The 21,102-nt window shown below is 34.1% G+C and overlaps 2 protein-coding genes across 2 annotated transcripts; both read left to right on the top strand.

Moving 5' to 3' along the window:
* The first annotated feature begins 2,969 nt into the window (after positions 1-2,969).
* On the top strand, positions 2,970-10,046 carry LOC143619183 (vacuolar-sorting protein BRO1-like). The gene is made up of 9 exons (XM_077091181.1): positions 2,970-3,263; positions 5,136-5,547; positions 6,613-7,566; positions 7,694-7,783; positions 8,575-8,643; positions 8,727-8,867; positions 8,946-8,994; positions 9,086-9,189; positions 9,271-10,046. Exons 1-9 carry the CDS (start codon positions 2,989-2,991, stop codon positions 9,832-9,834), a joined length of 2,658 nt encoding a protein of 885 aa, XP_076947296.1. The 5' UTR covers positions 2,970-2,988; the 3' UTR covers positions 9,835-10,046.
* A 6,232-nt stretch (positions 10,047-16,278) lies between these two features.
* Positions 16,279-20,581, top strand: LOC143619181 (7-ethoxycoumarin O-deethylase-like). The gene is made up of 2 exons (XM_077091178.1): positions 16,279-17,173; positions 19,803-20,581. Exons 1-2 carry the CDS (start codon positions 16,301-16,303, stop codon positions 20,409-20,411), a joined length of 1,482 nt encoding a protein of 493 aa, XP_076947293.1. The 5' UTR covers positions 16,279-16,300; the 3' UTR covers positions 20,412-20,581.
* The last annotated feature ends 521 nt before the right edge of the window (positions 20,582-21,102 follow it).

Consider the following 21,102-nt stretch of genomic DNA (forward strand, 5'->3'; position numbering starts at 1 on the left):
AGCAAACAAAACGATAATAAAGGAAATCATGGCGAAAATAAATAAGAACGGAACATTAAAGGCAATAAAACCCATGGTCTTCGTTCTTGGATGATAAGTACTTCGCCGGCTGATTCCTAGCCTTTAAACCCACCAAATGTTGCAATCCTAAGCTCCAGGAAACTCTAAATTCGGCTCTGGTTCGCAGGGTATGCTCAGGATTAAGTTTAGGGGCATTTATATAGGTTTCCTGGGCCCAAAACTGATAAAAAAACGAAGAAAATTCAAGAATCCGGGTCCCCGTCGCGCCGTGCGGCGGGATTTTGCCTCCCGGTCCGGATGAAGGGGGGCTGACCGGTCCGGTTCGTTTCCTAATGCGGTTCGATTCAATTCTGATGCGGTCTGGTTCAATTTTGATGCTCCGGTTCACCGGTTTGGCTTGTTTTAGCTCTTTTTTCGCCCTTTTTAACCATGAACAAGTCCGATAACCTACATTATTCAATTATGTTAGTAGTACACAAATCCTAATAAAAACCGAATATAAACTAATAAAATATTATATAAAATGTACACGGGATTTATGTATGTTAAGAATTATATCAGGGGCGTGCACGATGCAGTTTTAGGCAAAAGCCAAGCCAAAAACCGAAAACTTGATTTTTGAATTTTTTTGAAACCGCTCGATTTCGGGTTTCGGTTTTCGTATTGGTTTCGTTTTTTTTTCGATTTTTGTCATTTGATCTTTATAATTTTAGGCCGAAAAAATAGCTATGACAAAAATAGTTAATATAGGTATAAATAATTTTGTTAATTATTACTAAGTGAATATTATATATTTAGCCATAAATATTTGAGTTATATAATTATTAAAATTTATAAATTACTTAAAATAGAAAAAGAAAACTTTGGAGATTCGGTTCGGTTTTTTCAATTTTTACTACATGTAAAACCAAAATAGAACCATAAATCCGTTTTTTACAAAAACATAAAACCAAGTAACCAACCCATCAATTTTTGTATCAGTTCAGTTTTTTCAATTTCGGTTTCTTGTACACCCATACTACCCATACTAACATTTTATTAAGAAGTTTTTATAACAATTATATATATATATATATATATATATATATATATATATATATATATATATATATATATATATATATATATATATATAGGGTAAGGTTAAAATGAAAACCCATTTGAGTTGTGAAAACCCGCGAAAACCCTATGTAACATCGTTTTTTTTGTTACATGTGATATATGTTGTAACATTTAATACAAAACAACGAAACATCAAAAAAAAATATTTTGCTATTTTTTAACATTTTTTTACTAATTTTTATATATGTTTTCAGGAGAGAGAAAAAGTTATATTTATATTTACATTTTTTATTCACTTTAATTATGGACCACAAGATTTAAACATTAATTAAAAACATGTGATTGAGAATGGGTTTCTAGAGTTTTCACAACTCAAGTGGGTTTTCATTTTATACTTAGCCTATATATGGTAAGGTTAAAATAAAAACCCATTTGAATTGTGAAAACTCTAGAAACTCATTCTCAATCACATGTTTTAATTAAAGTTTAAATCTTGTGGTCCACAATTAAAGTGAATAAAAAATATAAATATAAATATAACTTTTTCTCTCTTCTGAAAACATATATAAAAATTAGTAAAAAATGTTAAAAAGTAGCAAGAAAAGGTTATATTTATATTTACATTTTTTATTCACTTTAATTGTGAACCACAAGATTTAAACATTAATTAAAAACATGTGGTTGAGAATGAGTTTCTAGAGTTTTCACAACTCAAGTGGGTTTTCATTCTATACTTCCCATATATATATATATATGGGAAGTATAGAATGAAAACCCACTTAAGTTGTGAAAACCCGTGAAAACCCTATGTAACATCGTTTTTTTTTGCACACGTAATATATGTCGTTACATTTAATACAAAACATCGAAAAATAAAAAAAAATGTTTTGCTACTTTTTAACATTTTTTACTAATTTTTATATATGTTTTCAGGAGAGAGAAAAAGTTATATTTATATTTACATTTTTTATTCACTTTAATTGTGGACCACAAGATTTAAACTTTAATTAAAAACATGTGATTGAGAATGAATTTCTAGAGTTTTCACAACTCAAGTGGGTTTTTATTTTAACCTTACCATATATATATATATATATATATATAGACACACACACACAATTAGCAATGCATCATGGTTTGTACCTTAGGCTTTAGTAGGTTGTACTCACTTTTGGTTTTTCCTTTTCATTTTTTATCTTTAATACTTTACTTTTAACCCAATACTTTAACATGTTTTACAATCCAATCCCCACACTTTTCACTTTAAATTCCGATCCATTACATTTTTCATCTTTTACAAAATTAGCTACTTAAGTATGTATCATGGTTTGTACCTTGGTCTTTAGTGGGCTGTACCCATTTTTGGTTTTTCTTTTTTATTTTTTTATCTTTAATACTTTACTTTTAACCCAATTTTTTAACATCTTTTACAACTTAATCTCAACACTTTTCACTTTCAGTTTCGTTCCACTATACTTTTCATCTTTTACAAAAATTTTTTACGTTTCGGTCTAAATTTTGCGAGTCAACACGTCGCAACATGTGTGCGTGATTCAAAGGTTTTACACATATTTTTCTGCGTTTCAGGTGCCCGCCGTAACACGAAGGTCCTAGATCGACTCAACTATTGCTTTCCATGTTTTGCGTCTCACGTGCATGGTTCAATGCGTTACGTTCACTGCCCGCTCGGTTTAATTTTTTCCTTCTTTTTATTTCTATCTTTATACGAGTATTTTACAGTATTACTGGTTGCTAACAGTGGTGTGACATGAATGGTACTTGGCACTATTTTACGCCCAGTCACATTTTTCTTGCCACCTAAGAAAAACCCAAATCTCTCTCTATACATACACACCGTCACGATAACAATAATAATAATAACAATACCAATCTCCGTCACCGATCATGTCAACTCCGGCGACTTCATCATCCACAACCACCACCAACATCATGCTCGCAATCTACGAGAAGAAGACCAATTCAATCGATCTCTACCGTCCATTACGCAACTACATCGTCTTCAATTACTCCGAACGCCAAGCCCAAACCCTAGATGACGATCTCGAAACCCTAAAATCCATGCGTGCGTCTATCGAACGCGCCTCCGCCGCAGATTCACTCACCTCTCGCCGTGATCTGTATCAGTCCTACTTCAGAGCCCTAACCGCCGTCGAATCCAGGTTTCTGATCTGTTTAGATACTTATTATAACGGACAGTGTTTTATTATTATTATTATTATTATTATTATTATTGTTATAATTATTATTATTTTTGTTGTTATTATTATTATTATTATTATTAATGATAGTTCAGTAGCTTGTTTAAGAGACCTTGTCCGTTAAACTTCTGCTGGACAAACGGACGGTCACGAACACTCCACGGAGTGAAAATTCGTATTCGTTTCCGTCAGCCCATTAAGGAATTGAGTTTGTGTGTGTCCTTTTGTTAATATTGTAAACGGACGCTAACGGACAAATGAACACTAGCAGACTCTAATGGACACTAATAGAAACTAATAGACAAACGAATTGCATATTAATTTCAAAAAGTATAATCATTACCGGATGTTCACGAACACTATTGGACGAACGCGGTCTCAGTTCGTGTTCGTCCGTTAAGCTTACCGAACAATTTTTTTATCATGTCCGGTTCGTTTATTAAATGGACGAACATAAACAAACTTCTAGTCGAACGGACGTCTGGACAAGCGGACGATTCACGAGCATAAACTCTTATCGGACAAGCGGACGGTTCACGAACACTCTACCGAAGAGTTTGTCCGCGTCTCCGTTTGTTAATATCACTGTAAACGGACGCTAAAGGACACATGAACACTAACAGTCTCTAATGGAAGCTAATAAACGAACACTAATGGACATAAATGGGCAAAGCATACATAAATGACTCTAATGAACAAACGACCATATAGTTTCAGATAAATATAATGATAGCTTGTTAAAACTTAAAAGGTCCTGTGAGTTTGAATACAGGTCTTCTATACCTTTTATAACTGTCACTCTATAATGATATTTTAGTAGCTTGTTGCGTTTGAATTCAGGTTTCCGATAGGTTTTATTACCATCACACTATAATGATATGATATTTTAGTAGCTTGTTAAAAGGTCATGTGCGTTTGAATCCAGGTTTCCGATACGTTTTATTACTATCACAATATAATGATATTTTTAGTAGCTTGTTTAAAAGGCATTGTCAGTAGGGCTGCTGTAAACGGGCCGAACCGGACTGGACGAGACCTTGTCTGTGTTCGTTCGTTAACTTTTGTCGGACAAGCAGACGGTTCACGAACACTCTATTCCGTGTCCATCCGTTAAGGAATTGAGTTGCCCGTGTTTGTTTGTTAATATTGTAAACGAACGCTAACGGGCAAACGGACTCTAATGGACAATACTAGACAAGCAAACACATGGACAGTAATGGACACTGATGGACAAACGATCACTAGCAGACACTAATGAACATTTATGGACAAAACATACATAAACGACTCTAATGAACAAACGACCCTAAACGATTACATATTAATTTCAAAAAGTATAATCATTACTGGACGCTACCGGATGCTCATGGATACTATTGAACGAACGAGGTCTCTGTCAGTGTCTGTTCGTTAAGCTTACCGAACAAATTTTTTTTTGATCATGTCCGGTTTGTTTATTAAACGGACGAACATAAACAAACTTCTCGTCGAACGGACGTCCGGGCGTCCGGTTTGTTCATTTACAGCTCCAGCCATGTGCGTTTGAATCCAAGTTTCTGATACATTTTATTACTATCACACTAGATAATGAAAAATATATAATGATATTTTAGTAGCTTGTTTGAAAGGTCGAATCCTGGTTCTGGATAGGTTTTATTACTATCAAACTAGATAATGAAAAATATATATGATCGTATTTTAATAGCTTGTTTAAAAGGCCTTTGAATATAGGTTTCTGATAGGTTTAATTACTATCAAACTAGATAATGAAAATATAATGATATTTTGGTAGCTTCACAGCTTGTTTAAAAGGCCATGTATGTTTGAATCCAGGTTTCCGATCTCGTCCGATAAGGATCACGTGAACGCCGTGACGTTTACGTGGTACGATGCGTTTAAGAGTAAGCAGAAAGCGGTTCAACAGAATATACATCTCGAGAAGGCGGCAGTGTTGTTTAATTTGGGGGCGGTGTATAGTCAAATAGGGTTAGGGTTTGATAGGATGAGTGTGGAGGGGAGGCGGCAGGCAGTGCAGGCGTTTATTGCGGCGGCCGGTGCGTTTGCGTATTTGAGGGATAATGAGAGTGTGAAGGCTGGGGTTGGAAGCTCGACAACGGTGGATTTGTCGGTGGAGTGTGCGGGGATGTTGGAGAGGTTGATGTTGGCGCAGGCTCAGGAGTGTGTGTTTGAGAATAGTATTGCCAAAGGGAGTAGTTCTGGGGTTTGCTCCAAGATTTCCAGACAGGTAGATTTTGCGGTTTCTTTATTGTTTGATTTTTGTGCATATGTGTCGTTAGTTAAGTATCGTGATCATTAGAGATAAAGGTTAATAGCTTGATAGTTTGATATGATTAACGATATAACTTCAAGCTGCTATAAGATACTGCAATGCTAAGTTTTTGAGTCAGTAGTGTTTGATTTCTATACAGCTGTGTTGATCTTTAAGCATTATGATTATTAGAGATAAGGGTTGCTAATGTGTGGATAGAAATGCACATGATTTGTCGCTAATCAACTTAATATGCTATAAGCCTATAACTTTAACTGGCAGTATAACTTCAGGCTGCTATATGATACCGCAATGCTAAGTTTTGTAGTTAATTTTTTGTTTGATTTCTATACATATTTGTTGATCTTTAAGCGTCATGATCATCAAAGATAAAGGTTAATTACGTATGGTGAACGTTTACATGATTTCTTGCTAATTAACTGGATATGATATATTACTTGAAGCTTCTATATGATAGTGCAATGCTAAGTTTTGTAATGAATTACTTGCTTGCTTTTTATACATACGTGTTGATCCTTAAGCATTATATTCATCAGAGATAATGGTTAATAATGTATAATAAGCATTTGCATGGTTTCTAGCTAAGCGACTTGGTTGATAATGTATAACTTCATGCTCCTATATGATACTGCAATGCTAAGTTTTGCAGCTAATTGATTGTGTGATTTCGATGCATACGTGTTGATCTATGAATCATGATTTTCAGAGATAAAGGCTAATCATGTATAGTGAATGGTTAGATGATTTCTGGTTAATCGACTTGATAATCTGATATTATATAACTTCAAGCTGCTATATGATACTGGAATGTTAAGTTTTGCAGTTAATTGATTGTTTGATTTCTATGCATGTGTGTTGATTTAAGAATTATGATCATCATAGGTAAACATTGATCATGTATAGTGAACGTTTACATGATTTCCAGCTAAACGACTTGATATGATACAAATTCAAACTGCTATATGATACTGCAATCTTGAATCCTGATAGTTTTACACAACACCTTTTGTTCACATATAGGTGGGACTCTATTATGAAGAAGCACTAGCTGCACTACATGCTGCGCCTCTCACTAATCACTTTGACAAGCCGTGGTTATCTCATGTTCAACTAAAGGCAGCATTATTCTATGCAGAGGCTTGTTACAGATACAGTTTAGAGCTTCACGAGAAAGAAGAAATTGCAGAAGAAATCGCACGGTTAAAAAGTGGAATCGGCGCATTAACTGACGCCAAAAAATCATCCCCAAAAGGAGCCGCACAACAGATTCTTGATGCAATCAACAAACTAGAAACCAATCTCAAAACCAATTTAGACAGGGCTATGAAAGAGAATGACAGAGTTTACCTCATGAGGGTCCCACAAGCCAGCTCATTACAACCGCTTCCTGCATTCGCAATGGTCAAACCTTTAAACATGAATGAGGTATTGGATGCAAGTAAAGATAGGATGTTTGCAAGTCTTGTCCCTGACAGCAGTGCAAAGGCTCTTTCAAAGTACACTGAAATGGTTGATGACATCATCAGAACTCAAGCCGAGAAGTTACAACAAGGTAGTGAGTTGGCTCGAGTCAGCCTCAAGGAAATGGACCTGCCTGGTTCGATCCTTGCATTGGAAGGACACGCAGTTTTGCCAACCGCTTTATGGGAAGACGTTGAAGCGGTTCAGATTAGTGGCGGTCCAGCTGGTTTGGAAGGTGAGCTTCAACAGCTTCGTGATTTGAGGAGGGTTAACCATGAGTTGTTGGTTCAGACCGAGGAGCTTATTCAGAAAGAAGCTGCAGAAGATGCTCAATTTAGAAGCCAGTTTGGGACCCGGTGGACTCGGCCTCAGTCTAATACTCTTACTAAAAACTTGCAGGATCGGTTAAATAGATTTGCAGCAAATTTAAAGCAAGCTGCTGATAGTGATGCTAAAATTGAACGTTCAGTTAGAGAGAATATGCAACTCATGTCTATTCTTGATTGCAGACCTGTAAGTTTTTTAAAATTAGTGGTTGCTTATTATTATTTTTATTATTTTTTTTATAAATTTGAAAAATCTGGAGTTACGTGTAACTTTTTTTATGTTAAATTCATTTCTGCGATCTTTTATTTGCTAGATTGAATCTGCACTACCAACATTGTCTAAGCCAATGATGTCTTTGGATGCCAATGAAGATGCTATAGTGGGGGCCCTGAAACAGAGCTTGGTAATTTTACTTATATTATAAGGCTTCATATTACTCTAGTGTCGAAAAAGCAAATCGACATGTATTGTATGTTATTTGGGCGCTTTCTATTCAGAACCAATTTTAAGTAGAGAACTACGAGAACCGCCTAAGTGTGTCTGTAACCCTACGTTTAGTGAACTGTGTGTAAAACGTTCGGCGGGAAGCTCGTTTATGTTCGTTTATTTAGTTAAACGAACGAACATGAACACTTGTCTTGTTTGTTTACATATGTTCTTGAACGTTTGTTCATTTGTCTGTTTATCGTCGTTCGTTTAAGTTCATTTATTTACACGGTCATCTAAAATTTTCAGGCCCATTACAATCTAGTAAAGGTTTAATAAATATATAATCCCAACGTATTTATGTTCATGTTAACTTATAATTGGTGTCTGCTTAGTTATGTTTATTAATTTATACATAGTATTGTTCGGTCGTGAACCGTTTGTTTATACTTTTAAATTTAAACAACGAACATAAACAAACACAAGCATACTCATTATCTTAACGGACGGATGTGGACAAGAAAACCCCGTTTGTTTATTTGCTTGCACGCTAAAGTTTAATGAACGAACATGCATTGAAGATAATAATATATAGTGGGAGAGAAGAAAATAGTCTTATGTATTAAGTTTAAAGAAGTATGTAAAAGTGCCTATACGTTATTGATCCTCCCTCTATATATCTATGTGTGTATTGCAGGTTATAATAATATCTACACTTTCCTATTTACATTTGCCATGTTTTTTAAAATTATTTTGGTTTTATTGCAGAGGCAATTGGAGACACTGGGCGCTCAAAGGGCAGGTCTGGAAGACATGTTGAAAGATATGAAGAGAAAGGTTTGTTTAATTCTTGTGGATATATCTTTACATAGTTCTTCAATAATATAATTCGTATTAATAATATTATTATTTGGGTATAGGATGATATCCTCCCGAAGTTGATGACATCAGCAGGCTCACACGAAGATCTCTTTAGAAAAGAGATAGCTAAGTATAATCAAATATGTGAAGAAATATCTCAAAACCTTCAAGCTCAGGAACAGTTATTGCTACATATTCAGGTCTGTATTTGAGTTTTGATCTTTCATAAAAACACGCAGTCGATCCTCTCAAATTCTAATCGGTTTTCTTGTTTGCAGTCTCAAAACCGTGATTTTGCTAGCACTTTTAATATTGAGGATTATAGAGGTAACTTTTTCGTTCATAATTTATATTAATTAATTCGTTCTCAACGAAGATCTTATGTTATTGTATATCTGTATATTCATTGTATCTGCAGTTGCTTGTGAAAAGTGCTATAAGCAGATTGAAGCGGCCATTGCCAAGTATCGAGAAATTAAAGAAAACATTAATGAAGGACTCAAGTTTTATGTTACTCTTCAGGTATTATAAATCCTTTTGTTTTTAGATTATATTATTATATTATTTAATCACCATTATGAATTTGATTTAATTAATAAACAGGAAGCAATCACAAGTGTAAAGCAACAGTGCAGTGACTTCATCATGACACGAGGCATACAGTGTCGGGAAATGATCGAAGACGTACAAAGGCAAATGTCGGGTTTAGGTTTCCAAGATAAAAATTCAAACACGTATAACTACCCTTCAACCGGACCGCCTCAAAGACCACCTTCCCAGCCCGAACCACCCACCACCCAACCCCGCCCTCAACCACCTTACTACCACCGCCAGCCACCTCCACCAGCGTATGCACAGCAACACCAACCACCGCCACCACCTGCTGCCACGTCAGCATATTCACAGCACCCGTCCTATTCACATCCCCAGCCACCACCTCCTTACCATAACGGTTCTCCATCTCCATACCCGCCTCAGCAGGGCCAGCAGCCACCGCCGCCAGCTGGCGGCTATGAGTACGGTCAGCCTGCTTATCCTGGATGGCAAGGCTCGTATTATAACGCACCCGGTCAGGGTCAGGGTCAGCAACCAGGTTCTTTTCCGAGGCCTCCATATACGGTTTCTTCTCCTTATCCCCCTAACCAGAGTGGTTACTATAATAAATAATAATTTTGTTTTTATCATGAATGGTTTTTGGTCTTGATTTAACAATATCGTTATATTTGTTAAGGTTTTACCTGGTCGTATATTGTCGGTGTTATCTATATTTATTCATCGTTTTATCGTGTGTTTGTAAACAAGTTGCATACTATGTAGACAACTGAGGTCGTCTCGTGTGTGCATAGGTATTTTAATGAGAATAATATGGTTGACATTTAGGATTCATTGATTACATGTGTGCTTTGATGTTTGCTGTTAAAGTACGTTGATCGAAGGTTTTGTTTTCTTGGTTTCTCTTCACTTCATATTGTTCTGTTTGGTCGGGTGCGGTTTTATGCGTATGATCATGTTAGAGGTGCAAAAACCGGGTTTTTTTCAGTAACAAGAACCGGTTTTGGGTATGTTTAACAAAAGTCAATAACCGTGTCGGGTAGGAAGCAGTTCCTGGTATTGGGTTTTGATCAGGTTTGCTGATTTTTATCGGGTTTTGGCCAGGTTTGGGTTTTGATCGGGTAAAGGTGAAACCTAGTCTACCCATGGATCGGGTAAAACTGGGTCGGGCCCACTATTCGTATGGTTCTCACTTTAGCTGTTTCCAAATCATGGGTTATAGGTGCACAAACCGGGTGTTTTCAGGAACCGGTTCCGGGTATGGTCAACAAACGTCAAAACCGGGCCCGGGTAGGAACCGATTCCGGGTATAATCGGGTATTTGACCGGGTTTCGGGTAGGTTTGGGTCGTGTTTGGACCGGGTATTGGTGGAACCGGTTCTGGGGAGAAACCCAAAGCCCGCTCCGTACCCGTGGGTAGGGTCGGGTCCGGTTCTGGGTAGGAACCTCTAGAGGTGCACAAAAAACCTGAACCTGGAACCGGACCCGAAAAAAATACCCGGAACCGGTTTTTTTTTATACTTGACCCCGTACCCGACCCTACCCGTAGGGTACGGATAGGGTATGCATTTTAGTACCAAAACCCGTACCCGGAACCAGACTCGATTTATACCTGAAACCAGGAACCGATTACATACCCGGAACCGGGTTTTTTCAATACCCGAAACCGGGTTTTTCAAATACTCGATCTACACTCGAAATTACCTGAAAAATAACCGAATATATCCCTAAAAGTTGTAACCCCATAAAAATCCAATCCATACCCGAAAAAAAACCCCAAAAAACCCAAAAATAGGGTTTTTTCAATACCCGAAAATAGGGTATTCAAATACCCGTTTTTAAAATACCCGGTTCCATACCCGACCCAAACCCAATGCATAGGGTATGGTTTTTAGAGACAATACCCGGACCCGTCCCGGATATTACCAATACCTGATCATACTCGAACCCGGGTATTTGAAAAACCCGATTTGTACACCTCTAGGAACCGCCGGGTCGGGTCCGGAACGGTTTTTTTTGTGCACCTCTATAATGGGCTATACATAAATTGGATGTGAAGAATGCGTTACTTGTGCTCAAGTTTTGTTAACACGTTTTAAGCTCCACGCAAGACGCTGCTTCATCAACTGGTGTACTCGATTCCATTTGCATTGTCTTTTGGGCGTTTGCATTCTAGTTGCGGGTTTCATAATTCATCCTTTTGATGTGTGGCCAAACAAACAAAAAGGTATAACTACTAATATATAGAAAGTATATCGGCCTATATGATTCAAACCCACGCAGCACATGATTATGGATGCTTATAGATCGAATAAACAAAAGGAGTAAAAGTAAAAAGAACTTGATTAAAAAAGGTTAGCAATTGGTTTTCTGGTCCAATGACACGAAGGTGTGATGTCTATATTAGTGGGTAGTACTCCTCAGTGAGCTTGGCGTGAAACATCTCAGGAAAGCTCACTTGAATATTTAGGGTATCGGACTATATGACTGGAACATAACAATTGCATAATTATTTAATTATAATTATGAAATTAAAACTTAAAAAGAAACGATAATGATAAAAAATATTAAAGAAAAATGTAGCTGTATTTTAGAAAATATTAAAAAGATAAGGAAAAAATTATTAAATAAAAAAAATACAGTTATATATATTATCGATAGTATAAGCGATAAAATTAAAACTATAAAAAAAGTTCTAGGGTCGGTGGTCCAGTAAGAGAGACAAAGTCTCTTAAACAACTAAATGTTCTGGGTTTTGGTCTCGAGAAGCACAAGAAATTTGTCCTAAAAAAATACTTTTAAGGAAGAAAAAAAGGAAATCTATATAAACTATTAGTTTTCACTTATCTAATGTAAACAGGTGCTGCTGTAAGTGACGGATCTTGAATATTTAATCTGACTAGTTGAAAGTTACGAGACCAAATGCCTTTTTCCTACTTCTAAGTTTATTGTCAGCAATGCTGTTCGGGTCGGGCCAAACAATAAAAACTCTAAATTCCACCATTCAAACTACCGTTCTTAGATATAAAAAAAATCAATTTTTTAAACAAAGACGAGATGCGAGGGAAGAATGAGTGCCTGAAAAATAATCAAAACTCAACCTGACGACCTTTAAGCTCTTTAAACTCGTCAATTATAGATGACAAATCAGGACATTCAACGAGTTCTCTTTCGGTGTAAATTAACCTAACACATATCACCAAAAATTCTCATAAATTTCACATGTTTGATACTATAAATTGATGGATTGCTTTGGTTTTTCTAAATTTTTTAGAACATAACCAGTTTTTTCTAATGTCAAAGAAGACGGTGCTGTCAAAGAAGACAATAATTAGCATATCCTTGCTTCTATGTCTTCTAATTTCATCTTTTAAGCTTCAACTCATGTCATGGATGTGTTTTTAAAGAAAAATATTTAAAATTTTTTGGAAGAAAAGCATTAAAATATCTCCTAACTTGCAATTGCATAATTATTTTAAAAGTTCTAAATCTCAAAAGGTGAAGGCATGACATTCATTGATCGATGCACTCATGTGTATTACATTATACAGTAGTTATTCTGTTATTCTGAATGATGAAACTCATCTATTTGCACAACTGTGAAAAGAGGTTGCTTCATAATGCATATTATTTACATACATATAAAAGTTACATTTAAATATTCACAAATTTGCAGATATTGAAGCCGGCAACAAAAAACGAAAGCCATATACGAATTTTGGGAATGTCAGCCCATTAAGATGTTAAAACATTATAGTTAAAGAACAATCTTTTGTCTCTTTGTTTGGTTCGAGGATACTTCCAATTTTTTACTAATCTGTGAAGGATAACATCCACTTTTGCAGTCCCTCTACAGTTTATACAGAATGATCGTAAGCACAGCATTGCTAAGAGCTTGAGGTTATAGTCTGACTCATATAGGTTGGTTAAACAATTAGTTTTATGATTAAACGGTGTTTTGTTTGTTGATAATTTATTTATATAAAGTTTGAATATTATGTGGTAGGTCATTGTCTCAACTCTTCTTGATGTATAGGATACTAGATTTTATCCCCCGTATTACGGGGGTTATTTTATATTATTTGTTTTTATATTTATATATGTATATTTGGATTTTAATTTTATTTATTCTAAGAAAGTTAATAATTAATATACTTGAGGTTTGATTATAAAATGGTTTCACAAATAAATAATATGTTATAATCCGGTTTAAAAACTATTTGGGTTTTGTGATACACATTACCCGTTTATTTTATATATTATAAAATTGTTTCTTAATTATAAATAATATATTTTTTTAAATAAAATAGGATATTAAATTTAGTATATCCCTATTTTATAGGATTTTCATATCAAATATTTGATGAGATTAATTTTTAATATAGTGAGATGTTATAACCCGTTTAAGAGCTATTTGGGTTTGGTGAGACATTTACCCGTGAATTTGGGTCAAATGCGTGGGAAACCTTCATTTACAAATAAAACAATCTGATGGCTTGAGAGAATGGTTGTTTTACGTTTTTTGTTTTTTAATATTTATTTTTGGATTTTAATTTTCTTTATTATAAGAAACTTAATAATATACTTAGGGTTTCATAAATTAATGATATACTATAACCTATTTAAAAGCTCTCTGGATTTGATGACCCATGACACACTTATATTTTTTACTATGAAATTGTTTATTAATTATAAATAATATCTTAAATTGGATATTAAATTTTAGTATATCCCTATTTTATTGGATTTTCATATCAAATAATTGGTAAGATTAATTTTTAATTTAATGGGATGTTATAACCCGTTTAAGAGCTATCTGGTTTTGGTAAGACCCATACCCATGAATTTGGGTTAAATCAATAAGAGGTTTTCATTTAAAAATCAAGCAATCTGGTGACTTCCATAAAAGAGGGGAGCGATCACATCGCGACACATAGGATTTTAGGGTTTTCGTTTATATATATTATAGATAGATTCATATCTGGTTGCTTCCAGGAAATTAGACTAATTATCTATCTGTATAGTTATTTTGTAAATATCTTGGTAGTATCTTTATCGATCTATTTTGTATAGTTATTTTAGAATTTAATTGATGCAATAAACAACATGATTATCGATAGATATTTACAAAATGGTCCACAATGTCTTTCTACAATGTCTAGGGTTGACCTTATTAATTAAGAAGCCTAATGTTGGTGTATTCATATTGGCGGTTAAGAGGTAATTACACTATTATGTGTCTACATGAAGAAAATCTAGTAGCATTATGTTACCACGTTTTCAATTCCTTTTTTTTTTTTTTTTTTTAATTTTCTCAACTCTAAAATTTTTATTCTTTAGTATTTAATCTGTTATTGATGCAGATTAATGAGTCTCTCACTCACAAAAATGGAATTACCTTGAAGCTCGAAGGTTACGGGTACAATATCGCACTGGATATCTCAAACATGAATAACCATACTGATGTAATAATGTATGGTCAAGTTCAAACTATATGTCCTCTTTTATGTAATTTGTTTTTTTTACCCTAACGTTCTAATATATAAACGTCTTTTTATAATTTCATTTTATTAAATTTTTCACCCGTGTAGTACACGGGTCCCTAACCTAGTTATTATCAATATAATAAATGATGAAATTAAAACTTTAAAAATAATAGATAATGAGAAAAAAGTTTGAAGAATAATGTAGCTGTATTTTTGAAATATTAAAAAAGATGTTGAAAAAGGTTATCAAAGAAAAATAAAATAAAATTATAAATATAATTGACAATATAAAGGATTTATTAAATCTTTAAGAAAAAGTTCTGGAGTTGGCGACTCAATGACAGACGAAATCTGTCATCAAAATAGTCCATCAAATTTAAAAATTCTAATAATAGTCCCTTGAAAACTCACGGAGGCGATGCTTTGGTTTCCTACTGATGGTTTTCGTCCACTAATAAAACTGTGACGCTTGTAAAGATGCTGACCCCCTCCCGTGAGATTTCAAAGGAAATCCGTCCGACCCGTGAGATTTCAAAGAAAGTCCATCTGACCTGTGAGTTTTGATACTAAAACAGTCACCTCCGTGAGTTTTTGAATAAAGTTGAATCCACCTCATTCCACCATTGATTCATCACCACTGCCGCCACTTGCTGGAAAACCGGAGAAGACGAAGGAGAAGATAGCAGAGTTGATGTTTGAAAGATGGAGTTGACTCACCACCACCGCCGCCACTTGCTGGAAACCGGACAAGACGACGGAGAAGACGGCCGAATTGATGGTTGGAAGACTACGAAGTTGATTCTTTACTATCATCGTCGCCATTCACGCCAAGTCACGAGTGGCGGTGGTGGTGGTAAATCAATTCCGCCGTCTTCTCTGTGTTTTCTTCGGTTTTCGACAAATGGTGGTGGTGGTGAATCAACTTCGTCATCTTCCAAACATCATCTCCGTCGTCTTCTCCCGTTTTCCGACAAGTGGCGGTGATGGTGGTGGTGAATCAATGGTGGAATGAGGTGGATTCAACTTTATTCAAAACTCACGGAGGAAACTATTTTGGTATCAAAACTCACGGGTCAGACGGACTTTCTTTAAAATCTCATGAGTCAGACTGATTTCCTTTGAAATCCCACAGGTGGGGTCAGTATCTTTACACACGTCACTCTTTCATTGGGGGCCGAAAATCGTCGGCAGGAAACCAAATATCACAATAGAGATAGATTACTGTAGCCTATTTTAAGACTCTCTCTTTTCAAATGGCCTATTTTGAGACTTATCCCATCAGGTGTGAACACTTCGATGGTTGAAACCAATGAAAACATTATAACTTTAAATTATTGATTGAAAACACTAACAAACAAAAATGTCAACTCAAACGTGAAATTATTAAATTAGTTGAAGGCCAATTAAAATAAAAGTACAAGTATCTAGATGGACTATCAATGTCCACTTATTTTGTGACCTCAACTGATAATGTTAGCAACGTGAATGAGTAAAATTTTGCAACTAAGACATCCTTCACATTAACACAACCAACTACTATTTATACTTGTAGATATACAAGCCTCTACAACACCACCAAAACTAGACATCCATCAATGGATATTCTGATTATCACGAGCGTGCTTTTATCATCTTTCATACTTATCCGAGTCACTTTCTCGGTTTTTTGGGGCAAACCTAAGAATTTACCACCAGGCCCAACATGGTTGCCGTTGATCGGAAACCTACATTTGCTTGGAGACAAACCAAACCAGTCCCTAGCCAAACTAGCCAAAATATATGGACCAATAATGACTTTAAAGCTCGGTCATATCACCACTATTGTAATCTCCTCAGCTATTGCCGCCAAAGAAGTACTCAAAAAGCAAGACCTTGCTTTCTCTAACCGACATGTCCCTGACGCTGTGAAAGCCCATAACCACGCCACACACTCTGTCGTGTGGCTCCATGTTGGCACTGAGTGGCGTATGCTTAGAAGGATCTTGAATTCCAATATCTTCTCTAACAACGCCCTTGAAGCCAAACAACACTTAAGGATCCAAAAGGTGGAAGAGCTAGTAGCATATTGTCGAAAAGCCAGCCTATCGAATGATTATGTGGACATTGGTCATGTTGCATTCACAACCTCGCTAAATCTCTTGTCCAACACTATTTTCTCTAAGGATTTAACAGCCCCGCATAAGGATTCTAGTAAAAAGTTTAAGGAAGTGCTTGGAAACATTGTGGTAGATGCGGGAAAACTAAATATTGTAGACTATTTTCCAGTGTTGAAGAAGATTGACCCACAAGGGGCCATGGGAAGAATGACTCGTTATTTTGCTAAAGTTCTTGGCATATTTGATGAGTTAATTGATGAGAGGCTACAAATGGGAAAATTTGAGCAAAATGATGTATTGGATGTGTGTTTAAAATCCATTCAAGACAACCCAAATGAGATCTCTCAAGCACACATGAAGGCCTTGTTTTTGGTGAGTAAATTTGATTCTATCAGATTATTAATGGTATTTGATAGCAAGTACATTTAATAATAGTAATAATAATAATAATTAAAAATAATATTAGTAATAACTGAGGAATCATGCATACGTTGTGACGATATCGTTAAACCAAATACGACGATATCGTTAAACCAAATAAGACATTATAAAAATGTTAAAACATGAGTACACGTTATAAAGTGTTATCTCGTTAAAATAACAACAATAATAATAACTATAACGACGAAAATAATAATATTGATAATAATAATAGTAATATAGTTGTATTATAATACAAAAAATAATTTAATAATAATTTAATAATAGTAATAATCTTTATAATATAATAATGACTATTATAATAATAATAATAGGAAATTGTTCAATTTTTTTATTCCTTAAAGAAATAAAATAAAAACACTTGTTCCCTTAAATGAAAATATTAGGAATGGAATGAATCATATTTCTTATAATATGATTCATTTTATTAATATACTAGATTTTATTCCCCGTATTACGGAGGTTGTTTTGCACCATTCGTTTTTAATATTTATATATGTATATTTTGATTTTAATTTTATTTATTGTAAGAAAGTTAATAATTAATATACTTGAGGTTTGATGATAAAATAGTTTCACAAATAAATGATATGTTATAATCCAATTTAAAAGCCATCTGGGTTTGGTGATACCCATTACCCGTTTATTTTATTTATTATAAATTTGTTTCTTAATTATAAATAATATTTTTTTAAAATAAAATAGGATATTAATTTTTAGTATATCCCTATTTTATAGGATTTTCATATCAAATATTTATGAGATTAATTTTTAAAATAATAAGATGTTATAACCCGTTTAAGAGTTATCTGGGTTTGATGAGACCTTTACCCTTGAATTCAGGTCAAATGCGTGAGAAACCTTCATTTACAAATAAAGCAATCTAATGGCTTGAGAGAATGGTTGTTTTACATTTTTTGATTTTTAATATTTATTTTTTGGATTTTAATTTTCTGTATTCTAAGGGTTTGATGATTAAAGGGTTTCATAAGAAAATGATATGTTATAACCCGTTAAGCTATCTAGATTTGGTGACCCATGACCCGCTTATGTTTTTTACTACAAAATTGTTTATTACTTATAAATAATATGTTTTTCTTTTTAAATTGGATATTAACTTTTAGTATATCCCTATTTATAGGGTTTTCATATCAAATAATTGGTAAGATTAATTTTTAATTTAATGAGATGTTATAGCCCGTTTCAGAGCTATTTGGTTTTGGTAAGACTCATACCCATGAATTTGGGTTAAATCAATGAGAGGCCTTCATTTAAGAATCAAGCAATCTGATGGCTTCCATAAAAGGGGGGAGCGACCACGTCACGACACGTAGAATTTTAGGGTTTTCATTTATATATATTATTATAGATAGATAACAACCAAACATGTTCTAATTTATTCATTTGTAATAATCATATTTCACTCTATCTTTCACTCTTTTATATCAGACATTACCTTATTCTTAATGGATTAAGTTAGTAATTTTTAATAATCGTTCTCTTTTACTTTTTTCTTTCTTTTGCATTTCTTTTCTCTTTTTTTTTTCTTTAATCTTTTCCTTAGTTTGTAATCGTTTTTTTAAATATAGTCAACAATGATTTTTACTTTATTATGTACGTATTTATTTTCGTTTGTTTGTGTTTGTTATTTACTTTTCTTATTTTTCCACATTTAAAACAAATTAAATTAATTTGGGGTGTAAACGGGCTAAGTCAAACCCGAGCTCGCCTAGTTACGATAATTGTGGCTACGGTTCAAAACTCTAATAACGTGTTTTCTTTTTTCTTTTTAATATTCATCATAGTTAACCAAATCATATATCAATAAAGATTATTATGTGGTAAAAGATTGTTCTAAAATATATTTATGATTGTTAAATATACACCACTAGTATATATAATGTTGTAAAGTATTAGATGATCCAAGACGAAGCACATTGGAGCTCGACAGTCGACTCAACCCGTTTATACCCCTTAAAATAAGAATTTAATTTCTTTTAAATATAAGAAAAGTAAATTACTAAAATAAACAAATGAAAATATAAGTGCAAATAAATAAAAATTTGTATATTTTAAAAAATAGATTGGTTAACTAATTAATTAGTTTTAGAATAATTTAAAAAAGTTAAAGTGATGAAAAGAATAAAAGAAAAAAATTGAAAAGAAACGTAAAAGAAGAAAGAAAAAAAAAACGTGAGCCATATTAAGACAATATAGTCTGGCTAGGCAGGGGGGGGGGGGGGGGGGGGGCAACAGAGCTCTCCAACTTTAAGAAGTGCGGTAGCATAATAAATGAGAAAGTTGCCGTTTTTAAAAAGAAAGAAAAAGAAAAATATTTGGAAAAATAATGTATCTGGTCCTTTGAGTAATGCTAAAATTGTGATTTTCAATAAAATAGCTAAAGTACTGAACGCCGATTAGAGTAAAAGATGTAATTTGTTATAACAAGTAATATGTCATAAGAGAGATAAATATCAAAGAATTTTGTATATTTTCTGAAGTTACATCTATTTCTTAATATGTTATCTCTTGTTGCAATTTAACATACATGATATTCTAGGATTTGTATAGCGCCGGCACTGATACAACCTCAGTTACAGTAGAATGGGCAATGACAGAATTACTACGTAACCCACATACCATGACTAAAGCCAAAAAGGAGCTTGAACAAGTTATTGGTAAAGGTAAAATCGTAAAAGAGGATGATGTCTCGAGGCTACCCTACTTATCGTGCATTGTGAAAGAAACCTTAAGGCTACACTCGCCACTCCCATTACTCCTTCCTCGAAGAGTTGATACACAAGTGCAACTCAATGGATACACCATCCCAAAGGGTGCGCATGTGCTTGTGAATGCATGGGCCATAGGACGAGACCCAGCCGTATGGGAAGACCCGCTAGAATTCAAGCCAGAGAGATTTTTGGACTCTGGGCTAGATGTCAGGGGTCAAGATTTCGATCTAATCCCGTTTGGTGCTGGCAGGAGAATATGCCCTGGTTTGCCACTTGCAATCCGTATGGTCCCAATGATGATGGGCTCATTACTTAATAATTTCGATTGGAATGTAGACACAAATATTCAACAAGAGGCATTGGACATGTCTGAAAAATTTGGACTCACCTTATCCCGAGCCAAACCTCTTTGTGTTGTTCCAATACCATTAAATTAGCAATTAGCACCCAAAGCATTAACATCATATTTTGATGTTCAATCAAAAACTTTTTAGCCATAATATTTATCAATATTTTATGTAAGACGTGTGCTATTATATTGTTATAACATTTAAAGGGAAGTTGAAGCCTTTGCTATTTTATGTTTTCTATTGGAGTTTAATGCATTGTAATGTATTTGGGTTATACATGTACTAGTTATGTGATGAAACCATGGCTAATGGCTATATTTACTTTTAAGAATGTTTATCTTTATGTTATATATAGTTTTTAAATCTCAAAAGCTTTAGTTGGTTGAAATTGTTGGAAATTATAAATATTAAACAAATGATAAGTGAATATAATATATTGAACACTAGATAAAAACTTGATAAAATATCTTTCTTGCTAGATCTTTTTCTCTTATTGTTTAACTATTAGGCTTGTTTCACAATACGCTATTAATATGTAAGAGTTCTCTTCAAATAAACCTAGCATTTCTTAAAGTGATAATACGTATATGATGTATCAATAATCTGCTATAATAAAGTTGGTGATGTCACACCCACCGAAGTGGAAATGCATGACGCGACGTTCGTGGTGTTCATAACAAGTGCTTAAGCAAACATTAATACCAAAGTGTTAAGTTATTTTACAAGCCAAAATGTTTAAACATAGTATTGAGATGTTAGAATTATAACACAAAATATT

Source organism: Bidens hawaiensis, unplaced genomic scaffold (assembly GCF_021521415.1).
Source record: "Bidens hawaiensis isolate Kalapana, Puna unplaced genomic scaffold, B.hawaiensis_p1.1 tig00002414_1, whole genome shotgun sequence".
Lineage (NCBI taxonomy): Eukaryota > Viridiplantae > Streptophyta > Magnoliopsida > Asterales > Asteraceae > Bidens > Bidens hawaiensis.

Coding starts and splice junctions, on each gene's coding strand:
- LOC143619183 (XM_077091181.1), top strand. CDS start 2,989: ATGTCAACTCCGGCGACTTCATCATCCACAACCACCACCAACATCATG. Junction 8,644..8,726: donor TGAAAGATATGAAGAGAAAG/GTTTGTTTAATT, acceptor ATTTGGGTATAG/GATGATATCCTCCCGAAGTT. Junction 9,190..9,270: donor AGTTTTATGTTACTCTTCAG/GTATTATAAATC, acceptor ATTAATAAACAG/GAAGCAATCACAAGTGTAAA.
- LOC143619181 (XM_077091178.1), top strand. CDS start 16,301: ATGGATATTCTGATTATCACGAGCGTGCTTTTATCATCTTTCATACTT. Junction 17,174..19,802: donor ACATGAAGGCCTTGTTTTTG/GTGAGTAAATTT, acceptor ATGATATTCTAG/GATTTGTATAGCGCCGGCAC.